At 41.6% G+C, this 16,980-nt stretch overlaps 1 protein-coding gene across 1 annotated transcript in view; it reads left to right on the forward strand.

Annotated features, from left to right (window-relative positions):
* Positions 1 to 291: 291 nt before the first annotated feature.
* PASK (PAS domain containing serine/threonine kinase) overlaps positions 292 to 16,980 on the forward strand; it is a gene marked incomplete at its 3' end in the record, with an annotated part of 17,026 nt that continues 337 nt past the window's right edge. The window contains 20 exon segments of the mRNA XM_010141328.1: positions 292 to 373; positions 774 to 824; positions 2,290 to 2,502; positions 3,082 to 3,087; positions 3,495 to 3,541; positions 3,599 to 3,667; positions 6,647 to 6,675; positions 6,677 to 6,859; positions 8,087 to 8,213; positions 8,805 to 8,998; positions 9,000 to 9,084; positions 9,430 to 9,536; positions 11,035 to 11,076; positions 11,078 to 11,154; positions 11,157 to 11,193; positions 12,791 to 13,095; positions 13,097 to 13,456; positions 13,459 to 13,592; positions 13,594 to 13,618; positions 14,211 to 14,436. Coding sequence (XP_010139630.1) covers positions 292 to 373; positions 774 to 824; positions 2,290 to 2,502; positions 3,082 to 3,087; positions 3,495 to 3,541; positions 3,599 to 3,667; positions 6,647 to 6,675; positions 6,677 to 6,859; positions 8,087 to 8,213; positions 8,805 to 8,998; positions 9,000 to 9,084; positions 9,430 to 9,536; positions 11,035 to 11,076; positions 11,078 to 11,154; positions 11,157 to 11,193; positions 12,791 to 13,095; positions 13,097 to 13,456; positions 13,459 to 13,592; positions 13,594 to 13,618; positions 14,211 to 14,436 — 2,399 coding nt within the window.

Raw genomic sequence — 16,980 nt, forward strand, 5'->3', positions numbered from 1 at the left:
AAGAACCTGAGGAGGTTCCCCTTCTTCTTAACCGAATATGGTAGACACGATTGGACATAAGGATCTTGTCTTTCTTGAAAACCTACCAGGCTGATAAAATTGTAAAGAGCTTGAGAAGCTTCCCCTTCTAGTCCGGGAATTTTAATAACTAGCTCTACCTATCTTCTCAGCCTCTTTCCGCAACACCAGCGTCCTGAGTGTCAGTGCCTGACTGTAAGGCTGACTGAATATTTTGTGTTTCAGTTACAGATGATGGCTCCACAGGTGTGGCATGGCAACCAGAGCATGGTCATGGCAGCTGCAGCTTATAGCCTTTCTGAAGGGGGCCTTCTACCTTTATCAGTAGGCTTAGTCCTTGTCCACTCGAACGACTGCTAAGCTAAGTTGATCCTACCCTGGGCCAGCAAAACCAGGATGAGTCAGCTTTTTGAACTCTGCCGTCCTAGAGCATCCTTGTCTGGTGAGTACAGTATTTTGAGATAGAGTTCATGTGTTGTCAGTGAGACCATTTCAGATCCTCCTCTCCCAGAAACCCAGAGGAAATAGCAGGAATAAGTAGCTGCCAGGAAAAGCACTTGTTGAATAAGCGTCTGAGCCATAGATTACTCCAGGCTGGAAGAGTTTACAGGGAATGTGTTGCTGAATAGGTGATCTGCACTTGTACCTCTCCCTGAGCAACAATTATTGTCTGCCATGGAACCACACTGCCACCTTGTATTACTACCTAATACACAAAAAATTTTCAAATGGAGAAAAATATGTTGTTACACTAGATTATGTCAGGAGAGAAAAAACTTCGCAGTTTCCAGTGCATCCAGATACGGGTCTCCCTGTTTTATTATGGCGAGCATATTCATAACTACATGTGGTACATAAATGCAGAGATGTCCTTGTAATGAGTTGTTCATAGTTGTTGTCTAGTACTGCTAAGCCTTCAAAACTGCTTCCTGTTTTGGGAGTGGAGCAATGGCATTTGACTGCTGATGCCACTTCCCAGGGAAATGTTTTTTACAGGCAGAACCTTTGAAAATTCTAGTCCAGCCACTAGGCATTGTGTAACATAAAACATAGGTGTGGGCCTATGTTCACATCTTGTGAAAAGTTAATTAACTGGCGTCTGACTAATGCAGTATTTAATAAGGGCTTGAACACTTACTGTGATTTATATTTAATAACATTTTCAATTTTAACTTGAGACATTTCAAAACCTCTTAAACTCTCTTAAGTGAAAAATAAAAGATAAATAGTCTGGTTGCATCATGGACATTGGCAATTTTTTCTAGCCTACAGACTAAGTTAAATGTTTCAGTGGCAGTGATTCAAAAAGATATTTTTATTAGACTTGTTTCTGTTTTCTTTAGTTTCATTGATTTTATTTTGTTGTAATTTCTTTAAAAATCTACAGGCATATATTTTGGGATTACTTGACAGTTGTTTCAGCTGACAGCTAGGCTTCTTTATTCATTCCTCTAATACTCCTGTAGTAGACAGTTATAGCTACATAGCTGATCTTCTCATAGGGGAGAAATGGAGCTCAGACATTTTGTCTTCACTGGCATCTTGTAACATACCAGTGTAGGAAACGAGCAAAACCTCTCGCCAAGGAGACTATGGCCAGACTCCACAATGAAGCACCTGACTTTGTTACGTCCTTCCAAGAGCGGGTGTCTAGCTTAGAAAATCCCTCCCTTGTTTCCCCGTTGGCTGGGTACTCCAAGAGTTACAGGCTAACCTGAAATGCCTCTTTACATGTTACATTTCATATATTACATACAAGTTCATATATTACATACAAGTTCATATATTACATACAAGTTCATATATTACATACAAGTTCATATATTACATACAAGTTCATATATTACATACAAGTTCATATATTACATACAAGTTCATATATTACATACAAGTTCATATATTACATACAAGTTCATATATTACATACAAGTTCATATATTACATACAAGTTCATATATTACATACAAGTTCATATATTACATACAAGTTCATGCGTCGCATGTCTCATTATCCTGAGTTTATGCCTCCCCTGGGAGGAGAATGTCATATTCAATAGCTTACTAAGCAAGTGCAGTTCTGCTCCTGGTAGACCTCATTCCTCTTAAATGACCATAGTTTCGCAAGTTCAAGGTTTTATTGGCTCTGTCTGGCCCCCATTCATCCTTTCAATTGTCCTCTTCATCTTGCAAGACAAGCCCCAGACAACCTTTGTTTAAAAACTCATCCCACAAACCCTGTGGTGTCTTCCTTACCGGGTTCTCATCATGCAAGAACAACATTTTATTTATTTTCTTTCTCACACCACCGAAACTGGTAACTCATGGGCTTGTTGGTATTCTGCCTGCCTCTCCACTTCCATTGGAAGTTCTGCTTCTTGCTCCTTTTTGCATGCCCTTGCTGTGGAGGAATCCAGCCAGCACCTCCATGCTGCTTCGTGCAATCTAAAGAAAGCCATCTTCACTGCAGATGTCAACACAGCCTGAGGTATTTGCAGCAGTAACAGCCGAATTAAGCAGACCGTAACTGGTATAGATTGTGTGACACCAGACAGGCTGAAATGCATGCTACTCTGAAGTGTATCTGCAGGCAATCAGAGCATCATGAAGGCATTTTAGTCTGCTCAAGCTCAGTAGCCTTATAAAGACTGTCAACTTGTTTATTTCCATTGCAGATTGTAGTTAGCAAAATATACTAGACAATATCAGAAGTATGGATATCTTGAGTCTTTTTTCAAACAAAAAAAGGGAATGAAGAAGAATGTAGCTGTGAAATGGCATGACGGAAGAAAAGAAAATCAGAATGTGCTTCATTCAAGCCTTCTGTCTATTAAGTGCCAGTCCTGGGATGGGTTTGTGGTGGCACAAAGTCTCTTTATCTGCCCCAGTAAATATGCCTTTTGCACTGGGAGGGAGAGAATGTCTCTACTTCTGTCCTGAGAGTAAACATTGATATAAAATTGAGTACTGAAAACTTTAAAGATGTGTGCCATTTTTAGCTTGAACTGACAGACTGAGTTTACTCATCTCATAGGCATTTAATCCTGACTTGGCTGTGTAACACTAGTCTTAGGTATGTCAATGACTGGTATGATTACTGCGTGTCTTCAGGTGTGGATAGAATTTCGTGGTCTGTTCAGGCTTTGCTTGTGAATACAACTTTAAATAATTATTCAAACAACACAAGTTGCTGGAGCGGCGACGCAGTTAAGAGAAAACAGGAAACCTAAAAGGCGAGCAATGTCTCAAACCCTCTTAACCAGGAAAATGTGTGGGCAAGGTATGTTCTAAAATAAAAAGCTCTAATGAACTGTTTTTGAAGAGTTCAGAATGTTAAAGAACCACTCCGTTTTCTCCAAGAGGAAGGGATGTTATAAGACAGTAAAGGATGATGATGATCTATTAAAAACAATTACAGCTTCTATTCTTTGTTTTGCTTTGGTGTTTTGGTTTTTTTTCTTATTTTTTCTGCTTTTCTAGTGACTAATGACAAAGCCTGCAAGCTGCTTGGGTGCAGTAGTCACGAAGTCATTGTTTAAAAAGCTTCCCTGCTTAGGGAAGCTTTTTCTTGCTTCCCTCAAGAGGTATGGGAAGCTGTGGGTGAGGAGAACAGAGAAACTGATGATCATTCATGGGTGGTTTCAGGAACTGTGGTACGTGAAATATACCTCACTGTAGAGAGTGGTTTTGTAGGCTCTGGTTTTGATGGGTTTTTAAAAAAACTTTCAATTTAATTTCCTGATACATTTAACATTTGTGAGCATTTGGCAATTTGTTTTTTTGTAGGAGTGCTTGATTTGGAAGTTTGCAGATGTGGGAATTCAAAGGGCAAAAGATGGTTTGGGAGGCACCCATGAGAGCCTTGCAGCTGACAACATGTATAATCCTGATGACTTGACCAAATCTGAACATAAAGGACATTAGTTTAAAAAAATAAACAAACTGCTTAATATGGAAATACCTATTATGGAAAAGTTCCCAATTATCTGGTCTTTTAAAAGTTATCTTAAATTGCATTGTGCGTATTATAAAGTTGTAAGTCAGTCAAATACTGTGAAATGACTGTGCCAAAACACTAGTTGGTGCAAAAGAAAAGCATTGATATTTTGCCTATAGTGGGTTTTTTTAAGAGTTTGTAAGAGAACTGCATGAGAAATGTCTCAAAATTATTTTCTTTTGCTGCTGTTGTGAGCTGTCACTAGAAAATACTTGGAAAATGAGCTCATATTCTTCCTGGCATGTTATTTTTCTACTGAAATTGTCAGCATCAGAGCTTGATCTTCCTGAATCCTCAACTGGATATGGAGGAGAAAAAATATTGAAGTTTCATTTGTGAAATCCAGGATTAAAATTAACTGTTTTATAAAGACACCAATTCTAAGCTGCAGCCATCCAAGCACTTTATAGGAGTTGTTGTGTAATTGTGACAGTGCAAATACCCTGACTGCTTGCACAGAGCTTGCACAAATGCCATGACGACTCTGCAGAAGCCCCTGATAGACATCAGGTGCTCCCCACCTCGCCGAGTTGAGGGCTCTTGATGCCTCAGTCTCGATTCCGTGAGCTGCCTCCTGTCTGTGTGGACTGGAAAGGACCACAGCTCATGCTCAACCAGGGTATAAATGGAGCCTGCCAGAGTTGATTCTCCTCGGAGCAGCAGGCAGTGTAGTTGGAGACTCTTCCCTCGGATCAGGATGCCGGTCGAGAAGACGTGCCGGTGTAGGAAATGAGCGAAACCTCGTCAAGGAGACTTGGGTCAGACCCCACAATGAAGCACTTAATTTTATTAACATTCTTGCAAGAGCAGGTGTCTAGAAGGCATGCCCTGCCAGAGCAATACATGAGGTTTTATATCCTATTCCTGGCTGCAAAGTTCCTCCCTTGTTTCCCCATTGGCTGGGTACTCTAAGGTTTACAGACACACCTATTACATGTTACAGTACATGCTAGATCATGCGTCGCATGTCTCATTATCACGAAATTATGCCTCCCCTAGGAGGAGAAAGTAGTATTCAACAGCCTATGAAGCAAGTACAGTGCTGCTTACCAAGACCCTATTTATCTTGAGCAACCCTAGTCTGACAGATTTAAGGTTTTATAATCCCCTGTCTGGCACTTCCCCTCTTTAATTGCTCTCTGGTTTCTTTTTTATCTTGCAAGACAACCTCCTGTTTACCTTATCAAGTTCTTATCATACAAGAACAACATTCTTTGTTTCTTTCTTACACCGGGACTCTGCTTGGATTCGGACGCTGTCCGAGCATATCTCCCCGGGATTGAGTGACCCTCACTCCAGAGTTGGTGAGTGACTCTTTTGCTGTGTTTAAGTGGGAGATTCCCCCCTTATATCAGTGAGGTGTGCACACTGTTGTTCGTCTTCCTTAGAGTGTGTTCTTTAGTGTTTAGGAATCTGTTGTGCAGTAATAGATTCCCAACTGCCATCCAAACCTGTAATTAATTAGTTTTGGTCAGTCGGAGAGTTGGGCAAAATTTCATTGCAATAAATCCACATAGTAAGAAAGAAACAAAGAATGTTCTTGCAGGATAAGAACGTGATAAGGAGGGCACCAGAGCATGAGTGGTGATGAGTTGTCAAATAGGAGCTTGTCTTGCACGATAAGAAAGAAACCAGAGAACAGTTGAAGGGTAAGTGCCAGACAGGAGGTTGTAAAACCTTAAACTTGATGGCTAGGGTCATTTAAGATGAACAGGGGTCCTTGGAAGCAGCACTTGCTTAACAGACTTCTGAATATTACCTTCTCCACCTAGGGGAGACATGATCTTGTGATAATGAGACATGAGATGTATGAACTGATATGTACTATAGCATGTAGAAGGCATGTGGGGTTCGTCTGTAAACCTTGGAGTACCCAGCCAATGGGGAAACAGAGGAGGGATTTCACGGCCAGGAATAGGGTATAAAAATTCATGTGTTGCTCTGACGGGGTGTGCCTAATGGTTAGGAACAGCTGCTCTTGCAAGAATGTTAATAAAATTAAGTGCTTCATTGCGGGGTCTGACCTGAGTCTCTTCCGCGAGGCTTTTGCTCTTTTCTTACAACATTTTTTGGGTAGCTGCTGCTGTCTGTTTTATGGCTGCCTCCACAATAGGAATTTATAAACCCATTCTGTCAAGATCATGTAAAAATGATGAAAGACCTGATATGAACACTGCAGGTTATAAGAGAGAGAAATATTTTCTGATTTGAGAAGACTTTCCTCCCATAAGAAATTAAACTGCTATTTTTGCAGCTGAAATTAAGAACTATGTTACCGATGTGGAGTATTAGCATGTCCCATTAGTACCATGGGACCTACCTTAAATAAGGCATCTCTGAAAGGCACTGAATGCAAGGTGTTAGACTGGCATATTTATTAAGCTGAAGAAAATGCCTTTAGTCATCCTGAGGGAGGGAGAGAAGACACAAAAGCAACAATGACATTTTGTGTATGATTAATGAATCATTTGCAAACTTTTTCATCTCTATATTAAAACTGTTTCCTCCAATAAAAAACTAGTAAGTAGTCAAGAAACAGTGTTTTTCTAACAATGACAGGGAGCTATCTTGGAATTCTTGCTAAGTAAGCACTCTCTTAGGAAACTGTGACTACATCTCTGGATCCTATGGAAAGGTGGATGTTATAGGCTGTCTCACAGAGAGAGAGAGTCTGGCTGAGGCAAGTAAGAAGCAAGGTCAACGAATGTAGCATGGTTCTGCTGGACCCAGTGGAAAGACTTTCAGCTTCTGTTTACTTCAGGATTGACAGGAGTGCTTTCCTAATGATGAACGGGACCACAGTTTGTGAGAGTTTATATGCGCATGAAACGTGCCTTAAAACTAGTAGGTATGCTACAGTTTGTGAATGTGATGTGTGTACATACAGCATGGCCTGAACCCAGGGTTGCACATTGTCCTGGTTTGAGCTAAAACTGCCTTGTTTTGGGTAATGGACAAATAGAATTATTCCACGCAATACAATAATTCCGCATTTAATTGGTTAAGGGAGTCAGGTGAAGCGTTACGTCGGGAGCCTTTAAAAGCAGCAGGCTGGGGGAGTGTCTTTCTCTTGGGCTTCTGGACGGCTGCACGGAGGAGCACTGCCACCGACCTGCCAGCACGAGACCAGGCCGAGAGCTGAGGGCCTGCACCTCCAGATCGCTGAGGATCACAGACTGTGAACTCTTCCTGCCGTGAGTCCCGTCTGAAATCGGGTGAGAATATCCGAACTCCCTGTTGTTCCGTGCCGAGAGCTTTCCTGCTGTTAAATTGTGCTGCGTGCGGGGTTTCTTCCCCCCCTTCTCCGTCTCGCCACGTGAAGAATTCTACTGTCTCTGTCTGCAGCTGCAGAGTCTTCACTCCCACCTCGCTGCTGGGTGTCTGCCAAGAGCACTGACCTTGAACAGGACTGTTAAGAACTGTGGTTATCTAAGTCCTCTCTTCTTCATTTTTTTTTCCCTTTCTCGGTTTGTGCATATGTATAGCAGTGTACAGTTGTGTGGATTTATGGTTTATTAAAAGTTTGTTTCAGTTTCTCGAACGCAGACCGAGGTGTGAATTTCTTCTTTCCCATTAAACTCCTTCTGTCTCTAGCGAGACAAAGGGGATCGTTAAGGAATTCAAGGAGTTGTTACCTCGGTCCCTCGACCCTTAACACACACGCAGGACCTGTGCATATTTCTCCTGTGTGGCTCACCTTAACATATTTGACAAGCGGTATTAAAATACAGTGTCTTTCCTCTGAGGACATCTTACACACAAACAGTGACAGTTTGGCAAGGGGTTGGTTATTTGCGGCAGGGGTGCCTTTGTGAAGGGATCAGCTTGCTGAGGAAGAATTCTGTGAGGAGTGCTGGACAATCCTGCTTCTCCCTTACAGAAAGGGCAGACTTTCTGCACAATAATGTCAGTAAAATATTGTGTTATGCTGTGCCTGCTTTTACTGAGGTAAAAGCATGAAGAGACTGCAGAATGAAACTTCATGCCATTTGCTTAGATATTTGTAGAAACTTGTTAAAGGATTGAGTGAACTGTGGCTAAAATCAAAACAGTCCTGTAAAATTTCTTCCCAAAGGAAGAAATCGTGTCCTCTTTTTTGCCAACTCCATGCCTACCCAGCATTGGAAGTAGTAGTTGGGCTCCACATAAAGGACCTGATTCCTTCTATGCAGATCCCTCCTCTAGGAAAAGAAATCTGAAAGGTATATTACAAGCACCAACCACGTTTTTCCATACCCCTCCCATTTGGAACATAGGTGCACACTGTTTTACAGGAGAAAGCCTTGTCAGAGAGAAGCATAAGTCCCCTGAAAAAAGGTATGCTGCTTATTGCTCTCTGAATTTTTCATAAATAGGAATGAGATCAAGCCCCGACCTCTCACTGTGGAATCTGTCGCAGTGAAAGACACTTTTCTCCAATCCTGGCTTTTTAAGAAACCATGCTGTTTCTGTAAGCTCTCTAAAATTCTTTTGAATAATTTAGTTGGTTTCAGTCATTTCTGAGGAGTCAAAGTCTAAAGAATACTCAGAAAGCTGCAGTGTAGACTTTTCTGGTCTTCATCAGCAGGATATTCATACAGGAGTTCAACACTGGATTCCAAATCCTTAGAAAACTAGATCTTTCATTTTGATATTCAAGGATTAGTTTGTTTTTCTTTTCCTCTCCTTTTTCCTGAGAATGTTCCTGTGTAATTTTATATGATTACTGAAATAAAACCAAAACATTTCATTAGCTAGAGGTTTTTTGTTTTGTTTGTTTAGCTTTTTGGGGAGGTTTTTTTGCTTTAATTTAGAACCTCAGGATCCAGTGAGCTGTAGGCTAATCCAGAGAGGGTAAGTAGCTCAGTTTAAAGCTGCAAGTAAGACTTCTGGAGGAGGACCAAGTGGCAGTGCGGAAAGATGGTGTTCTGCAGACAGAAGGAGGAGAGTCTTTCACAGGCTGTCATTACTCTGCTACAGTTGTGGTTTTCTCCATCATCAGTGGTCTTCAAATTATCTGGAACCATCTGTGGCATCAAGGATAGTTTTGCCTTAATGCTCTTTGGCTATGAGAAGAAAGAAGTGTTAGGAAAGGTAAGATAGGAGTTTTAATCCCCTCCAAAAGACTGCTATGTCTGTCAGCATATCCATTAGAATTGTAAAGTTGTCTTTTATACTAATTTCTGTCTGTCACAAAACCTCTGTGCTCCATGTGTTTGGCGAGTTGTAGAATGATATGCAAATTCCCTTGCTGTAATTGCTAAGTCTTGCAGTGCTAAGGAGCTAGTGTAGATTTCAAGTACATGTTCTCCATCAGTCATGTGGATTACTTTTGCTCAGCTGTTCATCAGAATCAGGTCCACAAACATGGATTGTTAGCGTTTGCTCCCAGCCTGTGAGAGTCAGCTTGGTTTTATAAGGTTTTGTTCTGTGTTTTAGAACATTATATTCCTGATCCCTGGTTTCTATAACAACGTGGATAGAAGCAGTGACTGTTCTTTGTTATTATCTACGTGGGGACAGAGGGTGAGTACATCTCTGAAGATGTTACTGCCTGTTGTACAACTGGCTCTGGCTGCTGGAGCAAAGGTAAAACGAATAGAGGTGAGAGATTTGCCTATGAACATGGGATCATGCTTTGTAAAAACAGCGTACCTCCGTGCAGTTTTTAAATTGGATTTCTGCTATAACCTAAGGTGAACAGAACCTAAGGTTGTGCTTCTCTCTTTGTTACTGAGAAGATGAAACTGAATATCCAAGTTCACCATTTACTTAACGAGCAATTGTCTTTCCCTCCTTCCCTCCCCTGTTAAGATCTCTGAGTATTTATAGATGTGTAAAATACAGCTTTTGTGACAGTATTGCAGCAGGGCTGTAGATACTTAGGACTAATATTTTAAGGGAAAACTGTAATATTCCTCTGAATTGGCTCATGTTGATGGCTAATATTCGATGTTACGTTGCTGTGATGTTTCAGTTAGGAGGCATCATATATTCTGATGCAGTTCACTGCATTTACAAAGAATTTCTCAAAATTATATTTCTCTGAACACAACAGGAATAAACAGAAGCAAGGAGGCCTCATGTCTCCAAATCTGTTTTTCCAGCTAGCTGCCCAAAACAGAGAACACAAGCAAGTGCATCATTTCATTTGTGTCACAAGAGATCTTTTATGCTGGTTTTGTCTCCTTCGTTTTATTTTCTTTTCCTGCTTTCTTTTTGTATTTTCTTCGCTTAGAAATGCACATCCACACTGCAACCAATGCATACTACTGGAATAAAGAAGAGTTGATAGACAGTGCGCAATTTCTTAGGTAATTCTTTGATGAAGTGATGCCTCTAATCTAGGAGTAATTCAGTTCTTCAGCGAGGAAGTGTTGTTGGCACTCAGACTTGGCTAAATGGAAGGATTTCTAGATTTGAATCTAGATTTATTCACTCATTAACAACACTTGATTTACTTCATCTTACAAAGGTGTGTTTTTTCTCTTTTGATCTGTTGTCACTGGGAAAGGAATAAAGTTCTTGTCCTATTCTTTCTCTTAAACATGTTTAGACTGTATACTCCTTGTCTTGCAATTTCCATGAGTTATATAAATGCAGTCTAAGCCTTTTCATTTTAAATGTTTTGAATAGGAAGTGTATGTGTGTTTTGGGCTTGTTGGGTTTTTTGCTGCTGTTATTTGTATGATCACTTTATTTTCAGACTTTGTATGGTCATTTGCCTTCTTTTTAGGTCTGTGACTTCATTCCAAGTAGCTAACCCAGGAGGCTAATTCTTGTCCAAGAGCTTTGATAGGAAGGCAAAATTCAGCAGTCCTGAAACGTTTAGATTCCTGCATGTGATGATCTGTCAGGCCAAAGTAGTGGATATTTGGTCATATTTGGACCACTTTGCCTTAATCAAATCTTTATACTTAATTTCTTCAGGATGAGACAGAGCAAGGCAGTTCCAAGATTGTTTTTAACCACTGTAGTCTCTGAAGTCTAAACGTAAAAGGCTAAGTTGGTATGGTTTTGTTTCATGTTTGGTACATACAGCAGCTTTTTGGCTGCTTCTTTAGCAAGTCTTCTGTCAAGAGATGAAGAAATTGAAACGAAGACACAAAGATGACAAATAAATACATGATGAGACTAAACAAAAGAACAGGACCAGTTTATTTTCTACTCACCTCCTGAAGTGGCATCCACACTCTCTATTAGGTAGGCATTTCATGAACTGCATATTCACTTTGAAAAATAGAATGGCAATCATCAGTAAAAACTGTTTTCTCAGCTCTGTTATGTCTGTGGGAAGGTGTAAAAAGGGCCTTCCATACTTGGCTTTCTTTAGGATCTGAGTGCTATTTGCCAGATAGGTTCAGTTTTGCCTACCTTAGAATTTTGTTTAGATCTGCATAACCTACAATTGAAAAGTTACAGGAGTTCCATTCTAAAGGGGACCAAAAGCTTCACCCAGGCTAGGAAAGGTAATTAGCTCTATATTTTCTAGATCAGAAACAGCAGATGTTTGTCTTTGATGGTATCCACCAGCTGGTGTTACACAAGCCAGGTTTTCTGGAACGAGTGCTAAATGTTATTCCTTCCAGTGCTCTGTGTAACTGTCAGGTCATCCTTTAAGGCACAGTACTGTTTTACTTAAGTCTAGCCATTTTTATTGTACCTTTCCCAGTCTTTTTCCTGTTATAAGGTTAGAAATTATGCACAAGTACCTATGTGATGCACGTGGTTTATCTTAAGTCAAATTTTAAGCTTTCCACATTAACAATCCTAACCCTCAGAAAATATTTACTGCCCTTTTAAATGTATAGGTTATTACAGCACAGTTCTTGATGCTTTTTAAAGAGACTGATAGTCTCATTGTTTGCTTGTGCTCTCCTGGGTTTGTGTCTCATATCATATTGGATTGCAAGTGCTCTGCTGAATGTTTTTCTGCTCTGAATTTTTGCTAATAGAAATGTTCGTAAATCACCTTGTGCTATGGGCTTCAGTGAACCATGGTTAAATTGATGGATGAGGACATCCACCCTCTGTTGGACATTCACCTTCTGTTCTCTGGACTGGCAGTATCCTGCCATGTGTATTGGCTTTTTGTTCTGGTAAGTGATCTATGATATAAAAATTCAGCTAGAGAAAGAAGTAATCCATAAGGGAAGGGTGCTATTCAAGTGTACCTGCTTTTCTTTGGTCAAGATGGAATTTGTTAGGATTTTGGATGCTTGTACTAAACAGCTTCCTGCCTTTTAAAGTTAAAACAATTGGTGCAGCTTTTAAATAATGACCATAGTAATGGAAGAATGGCTAGTATGCAGTTTGATGGTTTTCTCATTCTTTTGTCATCAAGGTATCACTAATAATTTTGAATCCTTGCAGTGAAGACAGCATTGTTACCAATGTCAGCCTTACCCTGAAACCTGTCTTGATAGAATCAGAGCAGTGGAACAGTATAGAGCAGTGGAACAGTGTAGAACAGTGGAAACTGTAGGATCAAGTAAGTCTCAAAAGACAATCTCTGCAAGGCTCTCTCCCACCTCATCTGCTTCAAAGAAGTTTGATTTAGGTCAGAAGATGAGGATTCCCATAAGAAGCAGTGATAGTGCTGTATCTGGTGCTTCTGAGACTCAAAATGCCAGGGAGACTAGTATCTTGCCTGATCAGTTACAAGTTCATCATAAAAACCGCAAGGAAGTAAATTGTCAGCAGATCTGTAGGTTACTGTATGTAATGTTGAAGCATCAGCACTTCACTGATGCCTGGGGACAAGCTTCTTCAATAAATATTGCCTGATCGCCTGTTCTAGGCTAGAAGACAATCTAGATACTGCATCCTCCGGCCCAACAAAGCCGCCTTCTGATGTTATGTGTAACTCACCTGAAATACCAACAATAGATGAACCATCGTCTGGAACAACACTGTACTGCAGACAAGACTTTCGAAACCATGTGGTTATGGGGCAGTTGTCAAAAACAAACTTGATGTGTGGTGCAATACGTTCCAGCCTTGAGCATATTGTTGTGGAAAACTGCCTGCTAAATGATGCTTCATCTTTCTTTGCAAAAGGAAGAAATACTATCTATGATGTTTGCTCAGGAAGTAAAATGGGTTAAAGAATCAGACACTGAGCTGAACTGTGTTTGCTCTGGTCTTGAGGTACTGGGTCTGAATATTGGTGTCAAGGGGAATTCTGACAATTATTTAGGCGTTGCCTCAACTTTTGTAGGAGCATCCTCCTCTAATGCAGTGGATTTGACTGTAGTCAATATGCTAACTCGGAAAACCAGCGCCTTTTCTACTGGGCCAGAAAAGCAGCTCTTTAATGGTGTTGCCATTGAAGATGGTTCTGTGTGACTGGCCTTCTGAAGGCATGTAGAAAACCCTGAAGAATCCTCCAAAGCATTTCTTGAGAAGCCTGAAACTCTTGCAGAAACTGTGGTGAACAGTGTCAACAGAAACCCACTGAAAGCAAAGGTCGTCCTGGAGAAGACTGACAGTTGTATGGGCAGAGAAATATGGAGACAAAAGTAACATTGACCCAAATGAAACAAGAAGGAAGGCTGAATCCAGCACCTTCTTTGACCCTGGAGATTCTGAAAGGCAGCTACACTGGGGAATTGCTGTCACAGAGATGGTTCATAATTAAGAAAATTAAACTTATATCTCCCCTTCCCAAAATTCTTTATCAGGATGCTCTTTTTCACCCACATTTTTGCAGAAGGCAGACAATTCTGGTTTGAAGCTCACAGCAGAGAGGAAGGACAAAGTTCTAACATCTAGAAGAAAAAATGGTGTTTAAGACTACTCAGGGTACTGGAAAAGCAGGTGATATGAAATAAAGAGTTACTAAGAAATTAATTCAGACTTAATAGTCAGAAATATTCTTAAAAACAGTTAAAATATTTGAATCTGAAATTTCTTCTAAACATAAAATACATAATCTATTGTAAAACTTGTATTTAAATTATGCAATGGACTGTGTTTTATTCACTCCAGCTGGATTCTGGATTCCCCATTTTTATGTACTTTAGAGTAAGAATGTGAAATTAGTAATCACAATTGAACACTCACAGAAGTTTTTGCCAGGAGGTGGGAACCATGGAGGTAGCTGCCAAGTACCTCTAGAATAGCTGTTCTTTTGTCAGCCCCTTTGATTCCTAAAAATGTCTGCAGGTCAACACTGAAGTTTCATGCTAACATTTTAACTTTCTCACCTGTTTCTACAGGTATACTCTTTGAAGTAAAACGTGTAGGACTGCAGGACCCTGCCAGGCTCTTCTGTATCTGGATGGTGAAACACCTTCTACAGTGTCAGAAGGAACATGTAGCGAAGACCCAGTTTTTGCTTTCCAGGCTACGAAGCTTTGTCCAGTCTATTGCAGATCTTTCTACACATGGTCTTGGAGAAGTAAGAAATCCTACTGTTGCATGGAATCAGACTCCACAGCCTGGGTAGGTTGTACAGCAGGTATGTTTTACTCAGCTCTGCAGCGCTGAAGGTGCGGCCAGGAAGGGGTTTCCCACAACACGGTCGCATACAATCGGAGGTGAATGACCCTTACTTAAAGCAGCAAAGCAGACATAGTCAAAAAGTTTCCTTATTGCCTTATACATATGCATAACCTGTCTCGCTTCCTATGCTAATGAGCTTCGAACTCATTTCCATATCTTTTGAGCTTGCCAGTGGTATCAGGGTGGTTGTGACCACTGCCCCCCTCCCCGCCCCGTGAACCTTTTAACCTCGGGTCTTTTTGTCGTGAACTTTTAACCTGGAGCCCCTTGCGCATGCTCTGTAGTTCTTGCATGGCTAAGGACGTGTTCAGACTTGCTTACAACCTGTCCAGACTCATTTCTGTTGATCTTTTCGGAGTCGGCGTCAATCAAAGCCCCTTATGTTGCAAACACCTGTTAACTATCATGCATTGCCCAAGCAACAAGCCCCTAAGTTTTTATTAACTTCTCCTTATCACTACCATTGTATACTGCTGAGAATTTCTGTTTGGTTTACTGTTAAGTTGAAGCTAAAGTAAAGTTTTTCAAATTAAAATACTGTCATGATGTGGTAGGTGGATATTGCTGGGGTTTTTTTCCCTCCCTTTGTGTCATGTCAAAAGAAATGTTTCTTTTAGAAGAAAAGAAGAAAGAAGAAAGGACAAACTGCTGTTTTGTAACATTTCTGGTAGTGTGTGTAGGGCTTAGTGTAGCTACCTTTATAGTCTGAACAATGAGAGAACCTAATTTTAAATGTGTTCTTAGGGTGGTTTAAGTACATGTACAATAGAGGTTTGCACCAGTGTGGTGCGGTTAGTTTTTAAATCAATGTAATCACACTGGCACCAATGACACCACATTATTAAAAAAGGAAATCCTGAAAACTAATTGACTGACTTGCGTCAACAAAAGAAAAGGGCAGGTTTTAGCTGCTTCCCGAGATGCTGCACTCGGAATGGTGCACAGAAAGCTTACACTACAAAGCTGAGGAGTCAGTATGTGTCTAGAACCGTGAAATCTGAACACAGAACTTCTCCGGCCTGCTTTTTATTTAATAGTGTGGCATAAAACTGTCGGTACTTTGATCAGGGCTGTAGAGGACAACAGTGTCTCTGATCAGGTGAAACAAGTAACGGTGGGTGATCCTCTAGATTACTCTGTGCACGCATTCCCTGGATCTTTCCACAGCTGGATTCTATGTGACGGACTGTGAAATGCCAACATCAGGTACAGTGCCTTCAACAACTGTCCTCGGACAGGCGCTGCCTCGTCCTGTTCACTGGGACTGCCCGGCGGTGGGGAGCAGCCCCTGACCCCCGCCAGCTCCCCTGCCGCGGAGCAGGGGCAGAACCTGTGGCCAGGAGATCCCTCCTGCTGGAGGCTTGTCACCGCGCATGTGCAGGCATCAGGGGTCACTCTGCGGTCGTGGCAATGGAGAGGGCAAAACCCACCGGAGACCCTAGCCCCATTCAACTGCGCATGTCCTGGCACCCTAGACCCTTTCCTGGTATCGTACAGAAGGAGCAACTGTGCATGCTCAGCTGAGGCACTTGAGTCCTACAGAAGGAGAGACCCACAGCATCTCTGCGGGCGACGTCTGCGGAGCGTCACCACCAGCGGAGCCCGAGAGCAACAGCGCACATTGCTGGGCACAGACGAGCATCGCTGGAGACCGTTTGCATGGCAATGGCCACACTAAGCTCACACTGCGCTTCAGCCTTTCTAATCTCTCTGCATAGCCTCGCAAAACCCTTATAGTTACCCTGAGTGACCTGCTGCTTCTTCCATAGGCCATAGATTTCCTTTTCTCCCTGAGCTCCAGCCACAGCTCTCTCTTCAGCCAGGCTGGTCTTCTGCTGTGTTGGTTTGTCTTATGGCTTACTGGAACAGCCTGCTCCCGAGCTTGGAGAATTTATCTCTCGAGGATTGTCCAGCCTTGCTGGATTCCTCTGCTCTGCAGGACTGTCTCCCCAGGGACCCTACTGACCTTTTCAGTCTCCTGAAAAGGTTGAAGTCTGCCCTCTGGAAGCCCAAGGTGGCAGTTTTACTGACACCCTCCTCCCCCCCTTTTCTACTGCCTCGAGAATTGAAAACTCAATAATCTCATGGTCACTGTGAGCAAGACAGCCTCCAACCTTCATGTCATCCACAAGTTCTTCTTTGTTGGTGTCAATGGTTTGGTTGAGGTAAAACCAAGGTCCGGTGACGATAATACCCTTCCGCTATTCCAGCGGAAATAGGGGAAGGGCAAAAAGAATTTGTGAGACCTCTAAAATGGTTTTTGGGAAACTGAAACAAACTTTAATAACACCACAAACAGAAATATATCAAATACAAAGGAGAACCAGTGAGATATTGAGGGTTTTGGGAAAGCGAGGGTTAACCTGCAGTCGGTAGCAAAAGCAAAACCCGAACTGCAGCAGTGATCCGAGATGGCGGCAGCCACGTGGTTCTGCCGCGTGAGCAGAACACAGGAACCTGGCAATTACGAATTAGCCGGCAGTG

Source organism: Buceros rhinoceros, unplaced genomic scaffold, assembly GCF_000710305.1.
Source record: "Buceros rhinoceros silvestris isolate BGI_N320 unplaced genomic scaffold, ASM71030v1 scaffold18, whole genome shotgun sequence".
Classification (NCBI taxonomy): Eukaryota; Metazoa; Chordata; class Aves; order Bucerotiformes; family Bucerotidae; genus Buceros; species Buceros rhinoceros.